Source organism: Stegodyphus dumicola, chromosome X1, assembly GCF_044657685.1.
Source record: "Stegodyphus dumicola isolate Sdum_Otavi_A_Nest chromosome X1, ASM4465768v1".
Classification (NCBI taxonomy): Eukaryota; Metazoa; Arthropoda; class Arachnida; order Araneae; family Eresidae; genus Stegodyphus; species Stegodyphus dumicola.
This window is the reverse complement of record NC_140780.1, coordinates 163,544,301-163,567,646: the sequence shown is the minus strand read 5'-3', so window position 1 is coordinate 163,567,646 and position 23,346 is coordinate 163,544,301. Positions and strand designations below refer to the sequence as shown.

The 23,346-nt window shown below is 34.6% G+C and overlaps 1 protein-coding gene across 1 annotated transcript in view; it reads right to left on the bottom strand.

Moving 5' to 3' along the window:
- LOC118194142 (uncharacterized protein ZK1073.1-like) overlaps nucleotides 1-23,346 on the bottom strand; it is a 164,107-nt gene that overhangs the window by 134,592 nt on the left and 6,169 nt on the right. The window contains exon 2 of the mRNA XM_035365328.2: nucleotides 5,171-5,221. Within this exon, the coding sequence (XP_035221219.1) occupies nucleotides 5,171-5,221 (51 nt within the window). The remainder of the gene's footprint in view (nucleotides 1-5,170; nucleotides 5,222-23,346) is intronic.

Below are 23,346 nucleotides of genomic sequence, written 5' to 3'. Positions count from 1 at the left end.
ATATTTCCAACTGATAAAATTTCTAAAATAATAAATTCTGGAAATGTTTCTTAAAATTACAGGTAAACCTTATTTCTTTAATTAAATGCATAAGTGATAATTTTGGTGCTATTTACAAGCAACAAACAAATGCAAAATGTGCAGTTTTTATGTTTAAGCTAAACAATTACGGCTAAACTAAATATTATTCATAGCGCACTGCATAAGAATAAGATACATATTTTGAATTTTCAATTTGATCATCATAATGAAATACGGACACATCGAAATCATTCTTGATCTCTTCAGCTTTGTTATAGTATCTGGGTTCAATTGTAATATTCTTGTCTTCCCTTTTTCTTTTTTAATCAAAATAAATTATTCTTCTAAACAGTTTCATTCTACATGTTTTGGAAAAGACACTAATGTGCAAAATTAAAGCAACAAAGTCATTTTTTAACATACAACCATGGAAGTTTAGACAAGGGCTTTCTACAATCAGTAGAATGAAAAGCGAGCTCAGTTTAAAAGTGATGCGTATGCAAATATCATCACCATGACCTCAGAAAATACATCAGGCCACGCAAAACGCATGGAGGTAGTGTGTACCGTGCAAGGCAGCATAAAAAGGAGAAAGGAAGGCGCATTCCCGGGCGTTCTTCTGCAAGTGAAAGTGAGATTGTATTTCAGTATAGGTGCAAAACCAATCAGGACGCCTTTTACACGTGGTAGATTCAGTAGCGAGCTTGAGATTTGGTTTGGTTTTTGGTCTATGTGATTACAGCAAAGTCTCGAGGGTTATCTGTCTAAGGGAAGGGATGCCGTCGTGGAGGACGTTCTGATGGAAACTGGCTCATATACGCCCTACACGTACGGAAAACCACGAAAACGTCCATGCAGGTAGTCCGTTCGCGGAATTCGAACCTCGGACCGAATCATCATTGTTCAACGACTTTACCCCTCGACCGCTGGTGAGCTTGGCAAGCTTGAGGAGGGCAGTAGTTTAACGTCTGTCGTCCAAGAGTTTGGAATTGATAAACGTGTTGTTTCACGCGGTTGGAAAGCCTTTCATAACGACAGCGACAGCTGTAAGAAATGTTGTGGTGAAAGGACAAGGAAAACAACGATAACTGATGACCGATATATCACCCTGCAGGCAAAAAGAGATCGACACAAGACAGCGAGCAGCAATGCTCAGCAGTTGTGCACGGCAACCGGACGACAGGGTGTTCCGGCTTACTCTGGCCAGACGACTTTATAAAGATGGCCTATTCATCTGCTGTCCTGAACCCTGCATATCATCGACAGCAGTCCATCAACGGCACCGTTTACACTGGTGTAGAGCCGGTCCGTGGAACGACACCGGTCCGCGAAATATCCAGCTATCTGTCCAAGATCCAAAGTGTCATCGGCCGACAACCGATATTACAACAGCACCTACATTACAATAATACATAGTTTACTAGTTTAGAAAATAATATGATTGATGATGATTTATTTATGTGAAAAAATTGCGCCAGTGGGTCGAATTATTAAAACTTATCGGTCCGCGAGAATGTATCGAAATATGTTATCGGTACACAAAGACTAGATACCCCATCAATGAAGTCACGTCCTCTTTACCGATGAGAATCGTTTCAGTCTGAAAACGGTCCTCGGCGTCATTTCATATGGAAAAAGGCGAAGACACGCTTTCATCCTATTAACATCAGGAACAGAGGCCGCTGGAGTGATCCTGGCGTGCTTGTATGGAGAGACATTATGATGAGCGGACGGACGGAGCTCCGCATTTTTGACAGAGGTTCACTTACCGAAGATTGTTACCGTGATGAAATTACCTTCCCCCCCCCACACACACTTACGTCTTTTCCGATGTACCGAGTTTGTTTTATAGTGCACGGCCACACTGGAATTATGCTGTTGATGAGTCGGTGGAAAGTGAAGACATTCACAGAACTGATTAGCCAATGTGTTCCCCTCATTTAAATTATATCGAATATGTGTGGAATGCTTCGGCGAGACGCCTGGTGGTATCATCTTGCCCTCCACAGAACACCAGACAACTGGAACAGATTCTCCTTGGAAAATGGCAGCTCTTATCCTAAGAATTTAAGAGTATCCACAGACGGCCCAACACAATCATTGAAGTTAGGGGAGGTTATCCCTTATAGTGGCTTTTGTCCTGTTTTACTTCCTTTTGGCCAGATTATTGTACCAACGCCATTCTGTCAGTAAAGGTTTTTTTCTATTCGTTTGGTGCTATTCATTTTCTTGCTACTATACTTTCTTCATCTTTTAAGTACTAGATTGTGCCTATGTAGTATGAGTTTCATGTCTCCCATTTGATATTTTGCGGAATTACAGAAAAGTTGCTTACATTTTGTACACAAATATATCATGCAATGCCCTAAGTTTAATTTCTTTTACCACTTCTCATGCATTCTAGTTAGCAATTTAAGGTACTTTAGAGGGAACTTTTCATTAGAATTTTTGAGTCCAGATTATCCTATTTCTCGCTGATTAGATTAAAAGGTTGTTAATCAAATCAATTTAGAAACAAATCGGTAAAGTTTAAGGATAATTTAAGCAACTTTTCTCTTATTTAGACTGTTAATGTCTTATCTAATTGTATGAAAATTTCTCCCTCTAATAAAAAAAATAAATCTACAATAAAATAAAAAATACTTTTAAGAAAAAGATAACAACATGAATATGATGATGAAAAAGCAGAGGTAATTAATGCTTTTAAAAACTAACGTTAATAAAAGTAGCTGCTATGCCTAAAAGAGATCTCTTTAGACAATACTCTTACAGCTAAAGCTAAATTTTTCCATTCATTGCAAAATGGAAAGAAGAAATTAATTGATGCATCGGACTTCGATGAATAGGAAGCGTCGTTATTTCGATGGTTTAAACGAGTAAAAATTAGCCACAACTTGGATTTAGAAAAATTTCTAAAAAATGTTCCAATAATTCAAGCTTGACTTACAGCTATTTTAAAGTAAAGTTGCATGGAAATAAATAAAACATTTCTTTATGAGAGTTTATAAATATATACTTATAAAATAACAGTCATAATCGCGTTTTAAAAATTGAAAGTATTTTGAAATCATTTTATTTGTGCTCACATGAAAAAATGGCAACTAAGAAGTTTTTTAATAATACTGAAATATGAATATTTAAAATACTGATAAATAATAAATATTTTATTTTATATATTTGCTGTAAACGTATAAATTTTATTTCATAAGAGAGTTTTTCCCATTTAGAAATAAACATAAGCATCTTTTGGATTCATTCCTTTTTAGTAAACTCACCTATATCATCATGATGCTTTTGGAGGAAGAAAAAGTATTATCATAATACCAGAATCTATATGACTTCATCCTTTGGATTTGATACATTTGTCCACTTGTTTTTATTTATTGTATTTTAAATTGTAATCATCTCATCCTGTGTTTGGCGCGTTTTAATCATCTTTGGTTTTGCGCCAATAACCTCTCACTCACTCACTCATAATACCAGAACAATTTTTAGAAACATATTTGAGATTATGCTTTTACGTAAAAATTTATAATATGTTTTCTTATCAGATAATTTAAAAGGAAAAACGTTTTTTGTTTCTCGAGGCTTTTTGACAACGAAAACCTCTCCTGCTTCAGTGCTTCTCCCGATATTCAAAGAAGTAAATACATTAATGCAGAACAAAATTTCGTGCTGGTTGAACTCAACAAGAAACTCTAGATAATCACTGCTGGGGATAAGATGATCTTAACTCTTCAAATTTTTAAAATGTGGAAATTTTACTAGTTGTTTATATTGTTTAAAAGAAATTGTGTTTGACTACGAATGTTTTTACTAATTAGTACTATAAAACTTGCAAAGACATCTGAGCAAATATGAAAAAATCAATTCGAGTATTTTTACTTCTAGATAATGCAACATACGTGTGAATATCTCGCATATCTTTGACTGTGAAAATTCAAGTCCCGGTTATTGTTCATATCATCTAATGCTACCCCACTATTACAGCCCATGGGTCAAAATGTGGTGGAAAGTTTCGAATAACTTTATAAAAATGCAGATTTGTATGAAAACTTTACTTAGCAGAAGAGGAAAAGTCCGTTTCGCGACTTTCCCCTGAGCGGCCAGAGTTTTCGCTAAGAAAGCACAAATTTCCCAAAACTACTATGAGAATAAATTATTTTTTTGATTTTAATGTAAAAACTCTCCTGGAATTTCATACCTGGATTTGTGCACTTTTGATATATTGCCCTAATTTATTTGACATATTTTAATTTGCACGTATATATACGTTCTTACAGATATCACAAAAAATATTCTAGGCAGTATATATACGGCCTTACCGCTTAGAGGGTTAAGTCGCGGATTCAAAGGGCTCTATTACAAGACGGCTACCAATTCTTGGAATCTAGTGAATATATCTACGTTAAAGAGGCTCTCCAAGCAAATTTTAGACAGGGATAAAAATATGAAGAAACTGAGCAATGGTGATAATGTAACTCAGGATTGCAAAACAGGTAATACCAATGAAGGAAATTAGAAGAAATTTAAATTATGATCAAAATAAAATTAACGCCTGGTTAAATGTCAGTACATATTATCCTGGATGCGAGATCCTAAATGATAAATCTTGAATGATACCGTTTCATCAAACGGAAACAAAATCGTTGAAAATGTAAATAAACGTTGTAATAATGATCCTGTTTATCAAATACTGAAACCTATCAACGTTTAGTAAGAACTATATCTGCAGCTGCAGAAAGGACTTCATTCAAATAAGCTTCTGTGACCACGAAGAAATAGTGATAAGGACATGTGTAAAAGAATATCTACTTTGAAAAAAAGACAGTTTTATTTTTCATTAATAATCATGAATTATAATTCATTAAGCCTTGGTGTTTATTTTTAAAAGTTGGAGGGAGGCAAATATCCTAACTTCCAGAAGTGGCTTTTGAAATTACGTATAGTTCCTGTTAAGAATAAATTTTTCATTATGTGTACAATTATTGGAACTTTTGTTAAGGGATAAGTCTTGACGGTTTAGAATAATAAACTCCAATCTATACTAGTTCGTTAATAAAATAAATATTCAGTTCAATCTGTTGAACATATTCATAATGTAAAAGACATTTAATAATACTTTGAAAGCATACAATTGAGGTAGTACCTGAACATGAGCTTTGATTGTGCCACTTTTCGGAGTTTCCACTTCGTACGTCTGAAAAATGAAACATAAAAATTATGTAACAATGAATGCAAAAAATATTTAAACTTTTGCTGTAAGTATCAATTCAATTAATAACTAAATCTAATGTTGTTAAAGTAAAAGCCATTTGTTTAAAAACGAGAGAAACTACCTCTAGCTATTAAACTGTATTTGATATTAGCCGACAAGTATTTGCATGGGGGGGCATCAAACTGAAGCGATCAATAAATTAATAGTGAAAGCAATCCGTTCGGGATACGTTGCTGCTCAAAACTTCACGCAGAGAATGTTTACATTTACATTCGTAATTAAATTTCTGTTTCTCTGTGTTCAAATCATTCACATTCTCTTCCTTCTAACTTCAGAGCAATAATCGAAGTGACAGTCGGAGATCTGTCAAATAAATTCACAGTGTACTAAATCTAATATTAGCTAAAGAAAAACCAGCTCTTTAACACGAAACACCTTTAGATAGTAGTCTGTATTTGGTATTAGCAGGAAAGAATTTACATGGGGATATCAAACTAAAGCGATCAATAAATTAATAATGAAAGAAGCAGTCTGCTCGAGATATTTGTCAAAATGTAGACAGAGGCCGATTTCACTTGCATCCGTACTAAAGTTTCTCTCCGTTCAAAACCCCTAACTCTGCCTTTCTTCTATTTTCAAGGCAAAATCAAAAGGGCGAAATGGTAATTTGGAAGACTATTGAATAATTTGGAAATGAAATTTCGAAGACTAAGAATATTTTAACTAATATTAGAATAATTAATTCATTTTTCAAATTTCTGATTAAAGAAGTCTAATGCGTTCTGAAGACTGGATTGGATTACTTAGGTCATGGGCAAAGTACAGAAAGACTCCCTGCCTGAAAGAAGGGACGCCTTCATACAAAACTTTTTAACTGACTCGCGTTCACGTTATACACACTAGAGCTGGGGTCCAATTACCGGTATTCAGCGATTTTACAGCTCGTTTGCTGAAGAATCACTGGATCTTGAAGAAGACTCAATCTGATAATAATTAAAGGGAAGAACCCAGCTTTTAAAGATAACACAAATTATTTGTAGGTAAAAGTTTGCACTGAATGTTAGCCCACAAGCAAATGCATGGGGGTATGAAACTAGAGCGATCGATAAACTAATTGGAAAGAAATTTTAAAGCGCCACACAGAGACTGCTTTGTTTATATTCGCACTGCGGCTTATCTGTATTTCTAAACAACGATTTTCTCTTCCGTCTAACTTCACGGCAATATCAAAAAGGTCAACCGGAAAATTGAGCATAAGATTAGGAAATAAAGAATTTCAAGGAACATAAGAGCCCAATTCTCATCACTTTTAATTTACACGGGTTATGTGACTTCATTAATCGCTAAAATCACAGTTTAGTAATTCCCATCGCTACAGTCTTTAATGTTGACCGATAAACGTACTGCCCACTTTTAATTTTAACGGCATTGAATGAACCCTAGTGTTGAGAGTGTTGAGAGCCTAGTGTTGAGAGTGACCCCCCCCCCAGTGTTGAGAGCTCAATACATACTTACAATATATCAGAATACTCTTTTACTGATAATATGCTAGTCTTTAAAATATGAAATATGTAATAAACTGGGTATTCGAAAAAGTTGGTTTCAGAGTTTACTAGTTTAAATATTAGCCCTACAATAACATCTAACAACAAAGTTTTTGCGAATGAGGTTGGAATATAAAGTAAATAGTTTCAGTTCTAAGGACTGAAGGATTCTGAAAATATGAGCTCATTTGACTTTTTAAATTCTCCCTGAAACGCAAGCATTCTGATTCGTAAAGTGCTCATGTGATTTAGTCAATTAAAGACAGAAAGGTAGATACCATTAGGTGCAAAATTCGCAAAAGTTTGTTCAACTAATATTTTGATGCTCCCAAATTATAAGAATGAGTGCTCTTATAAATCATATGGAACGTTTATCTGCTAAAACGAGTAAGTTATTTTTTAGTTCCTCTTAACACTTTTTGAAAATTTTGGATTTCGTTAGACGACGGATGTTGAGATGTGATCTAAAGCTGTAAAATTAGAATAAACTTTAAAAATTAAAGATGTAATATTATTATACCAAATCAGAAAGAGATAGAACAGAAATTAAAAATGTAAATGGTTATATAATTATATTATTGTCTAAACAGTTATGTTTTTAATTTCCATTCTGTCTAGTTCTGATTTTATTCTCTGACAAGTTAGTTTTAATTTCCACTCAGTCTACTTCTGATCTGATATGCACAATTTACTCTCGTGGGGGAGGTGAAGGATGATTAGCTAATGTGAAGAAAAGGGTTAGAAAATGAATAAATAGTGTGCCGATTCGCTGCGATTTATATTGATATTTCATTCATATACTGATTCATCTGTACTTAAATGCTAAGCTCATCGCGTTCGTTTTCTCCTGCATTGCAGAATTTGGGCTTGATAAAGTACTACATATAGCAAATGAAATTTTAATCTTATAAGAAGTTAATAATTAAGTAAACATAGTTGTATTCCAGGTGCTTTATACCAGTCAAATTGATTTTAGTGTGCTAGTAATTTTATGGTAAGCATTTGTGATCTGCTCGACGTAATTGTTTAGTTCTGTTAATAAGTTTAATGACAGTTAATATTTCATTAATTGTGAATAAATAAATTTCAGTTTTTTATTCATTTTCACATATGATTATTTTCGCTACTAGGCGAGATCTCAACCATTTTTAAAATTAGTATTGTGATGCGCATGAGGATATCGCCAAGGAGAGGATGCATCATGGAGCATTTCTTAGAGAAAACGGCTCGAATCGTGACCTTCGTAAGGAGGAGGCCATGATACTTTTCAAGCTGTTGATGATTAGTCATTCTTTCCGTCCATCGTCCTGCCAGCGGCCGAGCGGTAAAGTCGTTGAAAACTGGTAGGTCGGCCCGAGTTTCGAATCCTGGCGAACAAGCTCCTGCATGGAAGTTTCCATATGCTCCACACATAATGTGTATATTAGCTATTTTCCCTTAGAAAAGACTTCATAAAGGCTTCCCTTCACTTAGGCAGATAGCCTTTGAGTGCTTTGCCATAATCAAATAAACCAAACTAACATTTCCATCCATCGTGTTGGTCAATTTTGTAATTGACCGCTCTGTGTTCGAAAGTTCTTTTCAAGTGTCACTTTTGTCAGTTTACTAATGTTGGATCATTATTGCAAATCAAACTGTAAATCCAGTTACATTGGAACAAAGCATTATGTTAGTGTTTAGAAATTTCTGAAAACGGCACAAAATAGTAACCGGATCGTCGAAAAATTCTTCGAGTGCGTTTTATTTCGAGTAAATGAAGTGTTTGCAAAAATCACATTCCTGAAGATGTGATTCGAAGAGAAGATGTTTTTACTGATATAAATAGCTAATTAGATTAATATAAATAGCTGACTGATATAAATAAGACTGATATAAATAGCTAATTAGATAGCTAATTAGCAGATTTTAAACCAATTGTTTGTAATCTCGATTTAGTTTGTATTGTTGCTTGCGTACGGGTTCGTAATAGACTGAATGCACAAGTCCGATAAAACGTAAATAAAATTTATTCTTATCAAAAGAAATAGATCAGAACTCTTGAATTTTCCTCAGAGATATCCATACAGGTGTTAACAATATCACGCAGTATAACCAGTAATTATACTTAAAACTACTAAAAATGTTAAATACAATGCAATGCAAGGCGCATGTAAAGACAAATGGCAATGCGCAATGCAAGGCGCTCTCTCTCTCTGGTCTTATGGTCTCTCTGGTTTTCAGCCAGTCGCGAGATATTTCTAGTATGTTCTGTATTCACGACAGCAGTTTTGACCTAGTAAAAGACAACCCCCGTGTTTTCATTGGTTTTAGCTCGTGCACGTTTAGACAAGTTTTCAAAGTAAAGAGGTGTTACAACTGCCAAAATCTGGGCCACATCAGCCACACGTGCAGGTCATCCCCCACGTGTGCTACCTGTGGTAAAGGACACGCAGCTGGCAAGTGTACTACAACTACACCTCGTTGTATTAACTGCGAAGATTCGAATAAGTAACTAGGCACAACTTACGAAATAACACACTCGGCAAGTGCAGGAATATGCCCAGCATACAAAGCAGAGCTCAGTCTCCTCAGAGCAGCTTATCAACACTAAGCAAAATGCAGGGTCTTGTACACAAGAGTATACTTCAAGGTTTCTCCGTCTTACAGGGGAATCTCCAGAGATGCCAGGCTGCAACAAACAACGCAGCCAAAATTATAATGGAAAATAACTTACCAGTGGGAACTACTGCAAGAATATTACACCGCAAATGGAAACATTGTAGGCATGAGTTCTTTCAAAGTATTTCAGTCAAACAGTAATCTAGCAGCAACAGTGCATAACGGTCCGCTCACTCCATCACTAATGTACAAAGTGAATACTCAAATCACCATTCAGCTTGAGAGCCCTAATGGGAACATTGCTTTCATAAGTATCTATATTTTGCCCTCATATGGTATCACATTAGCACTGACTGAACTAGAATATGTAGTTGCACTTCCGGTTTGCAGCAAAATTGTTGCAAGAGACTTTAATGCCGCAAGCTCTCTTTGGGGATCACCGGAAGGAAACAGAAGAGCAGTGCCAGTTCTGGACTTTATAACATCCCATGGCCTGACGATAGTTAATTCAGCTGACAGTCCTCCAACTTTCTGGACCACACGGGCAGAGGGCTGGCCAGATATTACGCTAGCAACTACTCCCATTTACCCAAGAACAAACAATTGGAATGTCTGGAGTGATTGCCCATCATTTAAGTGACCATCGTTTTATTAGATTCGACATTGACTTAGAACACCTATACGCAGTTTTAACTGCGTATAGGTGTTCTAAGTCATTTAATTACAGTTAAAAAACGTCTGAGCTCGACAATAGTGGTAGATTTTGGAAAATCGGCAATTGCTTTTGTTTTTTCAGGCAGGGGTTTTACACCTGAAGCAGTAATGAGGCAAACTAGAAAGGAAACAGATGGTTTTCCGAGTACGCATTTGTTAGGGTTTAAGGTCAAACCGTGTTTTTTCAAACGATCAAACACTTGACGAAGATGACGGATGTGCTCTTCTTCACTAGTCGATGTAATAACGATGTCGTCAAAATAAGGGATGCAAAAATCCAATCCGAATAAAACTTCATGTATAAAACGTTGGAAAGTTTGGCCTGAATTACGTAACCCAAACGGCATAGCCAAGAATTCAAAAAGACCAAAACAGAGTAAAATGTCCGAATTTTGCCCTAGTCGAGAAGAGGGAGAAAGCTGGTAGCGCCCTCTCTTGGGCCAGTAGACAAATAATAATAATAATAAAAAGTTCTTCACAAATACTTATAACGTCAATTATGGGTTTAATGTCGCCTTCTTCCAGCTGGTCTTTCTTGACTTCTTTGTCACTCCATGGGTCTTGATGAGCCGATATTGATGTTGTAACTTGCCGTGCGACTGGATTAAGCAGCTTGTAATTAGCTTCGACCCTGGAGCAATATTGGCAGCTTTCTGGGCAGGATCTTCTAGAAAAGGCATTATAGTTTCCATGTGATGATCCCTTCTAATGACGGAGGGTTATGTTCTCAGAGGCTGAAAGCAGTATTTCCTAAGAAATTCCAAACAAGAATGCAAGGATCTGTAATATTTGCCACATATGACATATAATAGCTGGCGGCATTTCCAAACGTGATGCTTACGTTTAACTTCTCATCTATTTCGATTTGATCACCAGATGCAGTTTGGAGGATAACAAAGGATGGCATCCAAAGGAGTTCTTTAAACTGTTCAGCTAAATCTTTCCGAATGATGGTAACATTAGCTTCTGTATTGATGACCATATTGCAAGAAACTCCATTGATATGTCCAATGACGAAGAATACATTATTGCCACCACTCACTGCAGAAATCTAAAGCGCTTTAAAATGGGGCTTCTCATTATCCTTGAAACTGCGCTCCGCGATATGGCCATTAATTTGTTTCTTGCGCCCTTGCTGAGGAATGGTCTTATTTTCCGTGCCCTGAGGTGTTCTTCAGTTCCTCCGTACGTGGCCTTCAGCACCGCAATTACAGCACTTTAGGGATGGTTTCTTGTCACTCCTATTCCGTCTAACGTCACTGACTTGTCTGTTTAAATCGTCTGTTTAAATCGTTATTTTCTGTTCCCTGGGATGTTCTGCAATTCCTTCGCACATGGCTTTCACTACCACATTTCCAACACTTTAGCATCAGTTTGTTCTCATTCCTATTCCGTATCAAAGCATTGACTTGTCTGGTTAAATCATCTAAACGAGCAATCATTTCATCCACTGGCTCCTGGAATTGAGCAGCTTTCACTAAGTGGCGATTTCTACGAGTTGTCTGTTGGTCTGTCTCTTATTTCATGGCGTAAACTATAGTGCTTTTCAAATATTTGACATCCGCCATTCGCAAAGCTTTCTGTATTTCAGGATCTATAATGACGTCAATGAAGTACTGCAAGGACAGGATTTCTCTTGTTTCTGTCGGACATTCCGAAAAGGCGAGATGAGACAACCGTTTGACATCCGTGGCAAGTTCCTGGAGTGTTTCAATGGGCTTCAGTTGATGGGATTTCAGCTGAAGCCCTCCGTATTCTTTTAAACACTTCTCGCCAAAACACAGCTCCAACGCGCCTGATAGATCTCGAAGTCTAGTCATTGGTTTTCTGGAAGAGTTTGAAGAATATCCGCAGCGTCTGCTCTCACAGAAACAGCGAGATGACAGGCCTTAGCTTGGGAATCCCATCTATTCGCTTCCGCCACTATAGAAAATTGTGTCTTATATACTTGCCAGGAGGTCTTCCCATCATACGTGGATAGATTATAAAGTATTTCTCCCGCCTTCTTAACATGCCTTGCTCGTATTCGAGAGCTCTCTGGTTCGAGTCGCGACGAGGGTTTGCTCATTTTTCATGACTCCTGCTTCAAAAAAAATCCTAATTACTGTACAGTGGCACCCAAAATAAAAAACATAGTGTATGATGATTCTCTACTACCAGGATTTAGCGATTGGATCCTCTAATCCCCAGTCGCCCTTTAAGGGACAGTGGACGTTCAAATACTTTTTTTTAAATTATTGTCATAGAGTTATGAAATTTTGTATGCATGTATATTTTACTATAATTATATCAAATATCTTTGAAAAAATTTCTGGATCATTGCAATTTAATTTTTTTTTCAAATTTCTTTTGAATTTAAAAATTTTTTTCAAAATGCTCCATGCGACTTAATTCTTTTCTGTTTTCTTGTTATTTTTGCTTTATTTTTAATGAAAATGCATTGAAAACACAACTTAGTGTCAATTAGTGAATAGCATAAAATGTTAGTTTTTAATTAATACTTCTTTCACATATACTTGAATTTTGGACAAAATTTCCCACTTTAATACACTTTAATTGGACATTTATCCCCTTAATGAATTCGCATTCAAAAATGCATACTAAATTTTGTTACATGTATAAATGGGAATCTAAATTACAAATTACAGTCATTTTGAGCATAAAATAAAGCGCTTGGAACATTTTGAAGATGTAATAATCGCGAAAATTCCATTATGAGAAAAATACATTTTAACAATATTTTTACGCTTACCTATAATATTTACTTCTCAGTATGTCCTAATATATGATTTTATTTAATATAAAATATTTTATCATTGCTTTACGTATGCATAAATAATGTTTCTACTAATAAAATCGGCCCACCAGCGGCCGAGCGGTAAAGTCGCTGAACACTGGTAGTTCGGTCCGAGGTTCGAATCCCGCGAACGGGCTGGCTGCATGTGCGTTTTCGTGGTTTTCCCCATGTGCAACGTGTATACGAGCCAGTTTCCCTTAGAAAGTCCTCCACGAAAGGCATCCCTCCCTTTAGGCAGATAGCCCTCGAGTCTTTACCATAATCACACACACTACTAATAAAATCGTAGAATAGTAAGAAATAATATTATTTTAGAAATTTTCTCGAACACTTTCAGTAAATTCAACCAAATACTTTTTTTTAAACTAAGAATCACTTTAAAAAGTCCTGCATCATATGTTTCCCCCTTCCTTATTGACATTTTCATTATGTTTACCTACCTTACATAGCTTTTCTGGTAATTTTTCTTTTCTTGTATCCGGTCGTACCCCTCTTTTTGCTTTGATGTATACGACATTTATCTTGCTTCTGTCCAGTAGATATTGAACATGAATTTATATCTTTCTGTTCCATAACTAAAGTATTTAAACACTCAAAATTGAAGTCACTAATTTCTGTGATAACAGCTATTTCGAGTCTGTTTTCAATACAAATGTTTCCTTCGGCCTGTCTTCCAAATGGTGCTATGTAAACTCTCGTTAGTGTTTTGTATTTTTTCAGATATGGATCATGCTAAAAGCTGATTACTGGCTAGTCATTGATACATAGGCAGTATTTTGGATAAAACATTTACTGTTGATTTGTTTTTTATCATTCATGAAAAACAAATTTAGATTTAGGTGATTTTAGGTTGATTGATGTTGATTTGGTGAGATTTAGGATGATGATTTAGGTTTCATATTTTTACACTTAAAATGTAATGCTACACTTAAAAAAAATGATATGACATCTGTTGGGTATTTATAATGTCTGGGTAACTCACCCGTGAAACAAACTTGCATAAATTGCAGTCTTCATAATCTTACACATTTATATCTTACTAACAGTAAAACATATTGTCGCGGAAATTAAAATAATGTTTCTCAAATGTCTGTTTACCTTTTTATTGACATTTAGATGTCCCTTTAAATGTCACATAAAAGGTGAACAAGAGTATTCAAACGCTTATAAATTCTTTAAAAATAATTTTACACACAAGCGGTTTTTTGTAGACGATAGAGTTAAAACCGAAGAATATTATCATATGAAATTTTTATTTCGCAATTTTTGGTCGATTTTTGCTAAAATCATCGTCCACTACCCCCTTAAAAGGAGGAGTATATAAAGCATTTGTCCCACCTTCTTAGCATGCCTTCGTGGTGTAGTGGTCAGCGCACTCGAGAGGTCCGTGATTCGAGTCCCGGTGAGGGCATAGCTCATTTTTCACGACTCCTTTAAAAAACGTCCTAATGACTCTACAAGCTCCAGAGAAGGATGAGTAGGCATCGGTTAATACTTAAAACTATCAGTATTTCTCCCTGTCATCACTACGAAATTCTTCATGGTATCAACTTCTTTGGCGACCACGAAAACCCTGTCATCAATTTATTGTTCGATTTGTTGTTGGGCAGCAGAAACTCTTCCATCTATTTGTTCATTCACAGAAGAAACTCTTTCTTCAATTTGTCCAACTCTGTTTTTAACAGCGTCTATTTTGCCTTCCATAGCCTCGAATTTGTTTTCTATTATGCAGTCAATTTCTGTTTTCATTTCCTCTTCACCTGCTTTCATCTCCTCTTTAACGGAAGCTTGGCCAGTTTTCATTTCTTTTTTTAACAACCTTCATCTTTTCTTTGATGGATTCTAGACCAGCTTCCATTTTTCTTGAAACGCAACAAAAGCTGCCACCAAGTAGCTTAATTGTTCCTCCATCGCTCTTGTCGCTGGCATTCAATCCCACTTCTGACACCAAAAAGTTTGGCATGCGTACGGTTTCGTAATGGATTGAATGCACAAGTCCGATAATAGGTTAATAAAATTTACTCTTATCAAAAGAAATATATCAGAACTCTCGAACTTTCCTGAGAGATATTCGTAAAAGTGTTCACAATATCAAGCAGTATAATCAGTAGTTATACTTCAAACTACTAAAAACATTAAATACAATGCAATGCAAAGCGCATGCAAAGAGACAGCTACTCGAATATCTCAGTTCACGCCGAACTAAACAACTCTCAACAGCAATAACTAAGCTACTGAACTCAGACGCTCTCTTTCCGTCCTTTTATAGTTTTCAATCAGTCGCGAGATATTTCTAGTACTTTCTGACTGGAACGCAATATGAGAGTGGAATTACGGTTACAGTTAACACAGTGGTCAATCACATTTATTCAGTTTCAGTACAAATTACTGAGATAAGCATTTAGTCAATGTTAAATGCACGTGGCCCTGTATTCTTACTTTTCGGCATAGATTTCTCTTAAAATTTGTCTCGAGGTGCATTACGCAGAAAAATAGAACAATTTTAATTACAATTCTACTAAAATTAGTTGTCTAAATATAAAATTCGTAACAGTATCGTTAGATGCTAAGGAAGTGCAATTAGGGCATTAGACATTTTGAAGAACGAATGAAAGTTTTTGTGTGCGAAATGTTTCTCAATAAAATATCTGTTTGATAAACTAGCATATGCAGCAAATGTAGGGATCTGGTGACCTTTGCTTATTTGGAATTGGACATAAAAAGTACAAACAGCAGATTTTTAAATAAAAGATAGGGAATTACGGTGTACACTATTTGAAACCCATATATGTGATTAGTATATAGAAAAGTGATCGAATTTAGATAATTCTTTGAATTTATCAAAAAATATGAAATGCATTTTAAAAAATGTCAAAATCAGCGCTTCGTTTATGCTTCCCTTTTTAAACTTGATGTTAATTGTTTACAGACTATTTTACTACTACGTATAGTATGACTACTACTACATTTGCAAATATTTGTATAGATAACTATGCAAAAGTTCGACTTCAAATAATCACAAACGGAAAATTTTTAAAAAAGCATCATATACTTTTAGTCTACTAATTTGCAAATTTAAACTTTATTATTTTTCTCATACCCTTTTTAATTTCGAAAATAATATATAATTTGCATGGAACTGCTGCCACGTGGTCATTATCTAATGTAAGTATGAATGTTCAAATTTATATTTTTAGTTATTATATTTAAATACTGTAATATTAATTTAATTTATGTTTGTAATGATAACAAAATCCAATCATAAATAAAAAAAGGGAATTTTTATTATATGTCGTTTATAGAAGAGTCATTTTAATACGCACAACACGTTACTATGCGTATTATCCAAAATTACTGTATATTACAGTTGCAAAGAAATTGCTGATTTTAGATAGCTTATTAACGTAGAAAGTCATCAAGCTTTTTGATCGGTTCAGAACTGAAAATTGTGAGTGTTCTCTTCGGGACTCGAACCCTGAATCTCACGAACATGCGTCGATACGCTTCCAATTACACCACGAAGTCATGCGAAAATGAGCGGGAAAATGCCTTATAAACTGAATGAAGGTGGATTATTTCCTACTGTCCTAAATAACAGAAACTTAAGATAAGTGAACTATTTAGATATGATAAAAAGAGAGGCATATTAAGGAGCATTACTGTTAGTGGCTAATTATTCTAATCCATAATTATTGCATTTTTGAAGCACCAGTGCCAAAGAAGCTTGAAACACATATTTCCTTGATAAATATGGTAACTCTGTTTGATTCTGTTTGATTTAACTTAGAGTCAAAATCAACATTAAATTCTCTTTCACTCTTTAAAATACGTATAAATAATTGAGGACAAAGATTCTAGGATCTTTTAATTTCTTTAATATCGTCAGGAAAATACTGAATACATAAGCATTTTATTAAGCAATTACGCGACAGATTAGTTGAATAATCCTTTATTTCAAATAATCGTACGCTAAGAATATATTTAAAAAATTATTAGCACTATTTTATAAATTGCAAACTGCAATTTTATTATTATAATTCCCTTTTTTTGGCTTTGGCACTTATGTTTCAAATATTATATAATTTGTGCCTTCAAAAATACTGTCATGTATTCTCGTTTGTTATATTGTAGAGACATTAGGTTATTTGGAAGCAGGAGACATGAAAAATGAGCAATGCCCTCGCCTGGACGCGAAACACGGACTTCTCGAATACGCGCCGAGTATGCTGGCCATTACACCACGAAGGTAAGCTAAGAAGGCGGGAGAAAAACCTTACAGTATCAATAATTTATTATAAACACGAACATTTAAATTTAGGTTTTTTTATTATTATATTTAGATTTTTCTATTTTTATTACTTAATATTATATATATTCGTAATAATAAACTGTCTATAAATGAAAATGGATTTCCATCATCTGCTGTTATGATTTATGACAAATGAATTTTATTACATATTTTAAGTAATTTAAGTTGTTTTTTATTTGCTTATATTGGCGATATAAATAATAAGGCTTATAGTTTTTTTTCCCTGAATAAAATTATTAGTGCTTTTCAGATCAAAATCATCTAAAAAGATTAAAATCATATCAAAACCGTGTTTTTAGAAACTTATTAACGTTTCAGATAAATGTATTCATTGAACAACTTAGTTTAGATCTGTGCCCTATATTAAGGAAAAAATTAAGTACTTGACCATATGCAAAATATTGATCATAATATATAAGCTTCAAAGACGTTTCCCAATTATTCGTTCATAAAGCGATTTTCAAATCTACTTTTAATTAATCTCTAAAATTAGTAGTTATTAGAATGTCTCCGTAGAGCTTATTAAATGAAAACAGTTCATAAAACCTTTTTCCTAACAGCTTACCTTAATTAAATAGTGATATATAAAAGCTATTTTTCAGATGAAAAGTTAAAATTTGACTCAGCAAATAGATTTCCCATTTGCATCGGACACAAAGCGTCACTGTATTTTTCGGCTTTATCACCTCTTAGGAAGATCATATTTGAGTCCACGTTGCACATAAGGAAAACCACGAAAACAGCCATACAAGCAGTCTAATATTTAAAAAATGTAATTTTAGAGTAAGAGCTTTTTCCCGCCCTTTTAGTAGATGGTCACTGATTTGGCTTATGGCTGAGAAACGAATAGAGTTCGTGCTACTGTGCGAATGGGTATGTGTAACTCAGAATTTGTTATTAAATGTTATTTAGAGGAAAATATAATTCATTTCTGACCAACTTTTATTTTCAGTGTTATTATTTTCTAACCTTTCTTTCTTTCTCACCAAGATGCTTAGAAATTGGACATCGGAAGTCAATTGAAGATCAGCGGGTGGTAAAAGTGTTTTCAAAAGTTGTAGCACAGCACATGACGTAACGAAGTGTTTCTTTAAACTGTGCAGCATAGTAAAGTTCCTCAGACAAATTAACTATGTTAGTTTTAAGAATCTGAATTGTTGGCTTTTTAAGTAAAATGAATTTAAAAAAAAAAAAAGGAAAAGTTGTAAGTACTCTTAAACAAATACTTTCTGAATATTAATTAGGAATTTCTGCAAAATACAATTATATGACTCAAATTTATGATTATTTAAGTGTATAATTCAAGATTTATTATTTGGTTTTTTAACTGGTATTTTACTCTATTTTCAAGATTTCTTAAAAGCCATAATCATGACGAATAAGTAGAAAAGATGTGGTGTGTGGTGTATTTAATTACGGCAAAGCACACTAGGGCTATCTGCCTAAGGGGAGGGATGCCTTTCGTGGAGGACTTTCTAAGGGAAACTGGCTCGTATACACGTTACACATGGGGAAAACCACGAAAACACCCATGCAGCCAGCCCGTTCGCGGGATTCGAACCTCGGACCGAACTACCAGCGTTCAGCGACTTTACCGCTCAGCCGCTGGTGGGCACTAAGTAGGAAAAAAAAAGGGGGGGGGGAAATTATAACTTATTTCAGATCTACTTTTCACCTTAGAATAAAAAGAATATCGAGAAAACGTGCTTAATGGTAATTCGGTAATGTTCCTGTTTTAAGCGAGCGATAAATCACTTAAAACAGGAACAAACGCAAAACGTTACGTTGCGCAAGATTTTTATTACCAGCCTACACAGTAAAATTTGTTAAAATCCAGCAGTATTATTAAAATAAATAGCAGAAAATATAGGGTTTTTAGAAATCAACTACAGTAAGACCTCGCTTAACGCGGGGTATACGTTCCATTAATTACTATAGGTTACTCTAAACCTTCTTTATTTATAGTAGATGGCAGCTCAACGCAAACCAGTCCTTATATGTTAGCCATGTTCAGTTTTTTAAGACCCTCATTTTTCAAAGAAATCTTCCAGATTTTATTAGGGTATGAAAGGAATTGTTTGAAAAGAAATTTCTATGTTTTTTTGGGTTGTATGCTAATCTCCTTATTCTATATTAGTTTTAAATTTTTACCTTGAAATCTTGCCTAAAATCAAACGACGAACCCTAGGTGTGCCCAGACCTGGCTCACTGATAATCTAGGACAACTGAGAGTCTGTATTCTTTGTTTCTCCGCATCTCATTGGTCAGTTCATTGACAACAATGCCCGTTTCAGCACTCTTTTTGGAGCTCTATTCAATCAGGGTGCCACTTTGGGCACACCCACAGAAGTAAAATGATAAGTGCTATCTTCAGAAAATTTTACTTGTGTACTCCTCTAGGCCTAATTAGACTGCCTACTTTTTTTTTTTTTTAAATCAAAACTCCAACTTTAAAAGGTAGCGTGCCGGAAAGGGTTAAACGAGGTTAACTCATCATGTAAGTAATGGTGTTAGGGGAAGATGGGTAGAAAATTGGTCAAGTATTTTACCATTAAATTTATTGATTATGTTTTTATAACAATAAAAGAAAAATTTATTTCTTAAAAATATGCAAACATAATAAACGAATATCCATATAAAAATAAATAAAATTCTAAGTCAGTATGTTTACATTTCAGATCATTCAGTCTCTTCTGTATTTCCAATTTTCTGCCTTTTTATCAAGAAGGTGTTTAATGTAATTTGCTTTTTCCTTTTGCGCTCTGTAAAAAGTTGTTGGTAAGGCATCCATAACACCCCGTCTTGCCTTTAAACTCCTGTCAAAATTTGAGTCATTTTCAATAAATTGGTCCATAATTTCTGTTATAGTGGTCAAACTGGTTTTTAGAAACGCTGTTGAAAGTTCTTTTTGCTTTTCTTCAGAATCACTACTTTCAATACTTTTGTATGCTTCTTGGTCCGCTAATTTCTTGAGCTCATCATTACAAAGACTTGCTGCTGTTTCTTGCACTATGTCTTCGACATCTTCCACATTTACATCTAAACCGGTTTGTTTCGTGAATTCCACTATTTTTTCCACTATTTCATTCATATCGACAGAGTGTCCAGTGTCACCGCCCTTGCTTAGATCTGGCCAAATATTCCATTTCACCCCTTTCAAACATTTTTCTGTTACCTCATTCCAAGAAAGGTTTATGTTTTCTACTGCATTCATGATATTGTAGTTTTTCTAAATCTCTCTTATTGATTGTTTCTCTTCTCCGTCTGATTTTTCAAACATCTGTCTAAATGTTCGCCGCAGGTAATAAGCCTTAAAATTTAATATAACGCTTTGAGCCATTGGTTTGATTAAGGCATTTGTGTTAGGCGGCAAAAAACACTTCGACTGGAATGCATGTTATTAAGTCATATAAATTGGTTGGATGGCTTGGATTCTCAAATTACAGGTAAAGTTGATATGGATATTCCTTTCATCGCTCTTGGGTTTTTGGAATGGTAAACAAGTAGTGGTTTTAATTTGAAATCTCCCCTTGCATTACCACCCAGTAGAAGTGTTAAGCGATCTTTTGCAGCTTTAAATCCTGGTGCACGTTTTTCTTCACGGGATAAAAATGTTCGTTTTGGCATTCTTTTCCAAAGTAGGCATGTTTCATCAACATTAAAAACCAATTCTGGAGGATAGTTTCCTTGTTCAATTATTGTTTTTAATGTGGCTGGGAATTCAGCCGCCGCTTTTGTATCACCACTCGCTGCTTCTCCTGTAATCTGTATGTTATGAAGATTATTTCGATGTTTAAATCTATTAAACCATCCTCGACTTGCAATGAAAGTTTTTACTTGTGTCACTTGCCTCGACCTGAATGAATTAAAAATTCTTCTTGCTTTTTCCATTATAATAGATTGGCTTAATGGCATACTGTGCTCAATTTCGTCGTCAATCCATATAGAAAGTTGTTTTTCCATTTCCTCTATTGTATTATTTCTAGAACGGGTAATTCTAGTTGCGGAGCTCGTAACTGCAGTTGCCAATGACATTATATTTTCTTTATTCTTAAGATGAGTCCTTATTGTTGAAGTTGCCAAATTTAATGCAGCACCAATTTGAGATTGACGTTCACCAGTATCTAATCTTCTAATCACTTGCATTTTAGTTTCTAGTGAAATGCTTCTTCTTGTTGCTTTATTTTCTTGTTTTTTATTATCACCCATGATAAAAACTAAAAATCATAATATTTGTCACTATATCAATCGTTATATTACATAAATTTATACGACAATAACGTCAACAAATGTTTGAAACGATAAAAATACGTTCGTATAACACCGCAGGAAAGAAGAAACACAAATAACTTCAGATATCGTGAAGTTTAACGCTGAGTGCAATTTCGGGATTCCCACAATTCAGATAAAAGAGCGTTAAACCGAAAAAGTGTTAAGCGGGGTCTTTCTGTTATAAGGCATTTTACCTGCCATCTTAGCGAGACTTCGTGGTTTAGAGGTCAGCACACTCAGCGCGTAATTGAGAGGTCCGCGGTTAGATTCCTGGCGAAGGCTTTCCTAATTTTTCAATCTCTCCTGCTTCCAAAAATACCTAATATCTCTACACAGTATTCTAGTTTTTAAGGCGAATAACTAAAAAACGATTAACGATGAAATGCACTATTTGCTGTGTTTCTAAAATTAGAAGTGTCGAAGCCCTGTGAGGAAGGCCCTCAGGAAAAAATTAAAAAATTAAAAAATAATATAATAATTAGTAATTAATGTATTACATAATTAAAATAATAAAGTAATTCGGAATTAATATATTAAATAATTAAAATTAAAATTGAACAAAAATATAAATACAAATAAGAATATAATCAATTATTAAATGAATGATGAAAATTTAAATAATAAAATAAAATCCTAGACCTCGCCTTATTTAGGGCTGCGGCTTAAGGCATAGCTCAGAAGAGCATTAGCTAAATTTAGGCTCTGAATGAGTAGGTAATGTGCTGTTCAAAGGATGATAGAAGTAAAGACCATAATGTTTTCGGCATACCAATGAAAAAGGTAAAAGAATTTAAACGCCACTAATAAAAATACAGAAAATACTGAAAACAGTACCAGAGTATGGAAGAAAATTTGATTACGCAAGCTTTCGTCCAAGATAACGTTTCGTCCAATTTTTCTTCTCCCTTGTCATCTTTGGAAGAATGAACAATGATTGTCATCTTTTCCCACTGCCCTACTAGTCTCAGTACCACCAGTGGCTGAGCGGTAAAATCGCTGAACACTAGTAGTTCCTATCTGAATTCGCTTCCATGTGAACGGGCTGGCTGCAGGAGCGTTTTCGTGGTTTTCCACATGCGTAACGTGTATAAGAGCTAATTTCCCGTGAACAGTCCTCCACGAAGACATCCCTTCCCTTAGGCCTTCGAATGCTTTACCACAATCAAATAAATCAAATCTCCTAATCTCAGCCCCAGGTGATGATGGAAAGAGATGGGATATTTTCTCTGTCTCTCTTTAAGTTTTCATTCTCTATCTCTTTAATCTCTTAAATTTTACCTCCACTTTCACATCACTAACTTACATCTAAAATCATTAATAAATTACGTTTTTTAATGAATTTTGATTCATGATTGTTAAAACTTCTTCAGATTTTCTTTTTTAATGCATTTTTTAATCTTAATTTAGATATAGATGTATTTACATACTGTACACAATTTTAGATCATAAACGTTGATAAGAAAGTATCTGCTACTTTCTGTACTTAAATAAGAGAAATAACATCATCATTTTCATAAATTAAACTTCCGCACAGATAAAACAATGCTTACTTTTAAGCAATGATAAGGCATTATTTATTTCCCATTCTCATGTTCTCTCTTTTTAATATCAAACGCGATTAGTGCAAATTAATATTTAAGGAATGGTTATTTTAGATAGTTATTGATTGAGGTTGGAGAGAAATGGATTATTTGGTTAGTGCAATGTAATATTTTTTTAATATCGCAGTTTAGTAACACTTTTTCTACTGTAAAATGTGACTTAACCTTTTGATAAACTTAAAGCGACTCATCGCTTTTTCTAGCAACTTGAGAAGAGTGTAAAAGACGCTTTTATTTTAAACTCAGTAAGATGAATAGAAGCCTCTCTTGCT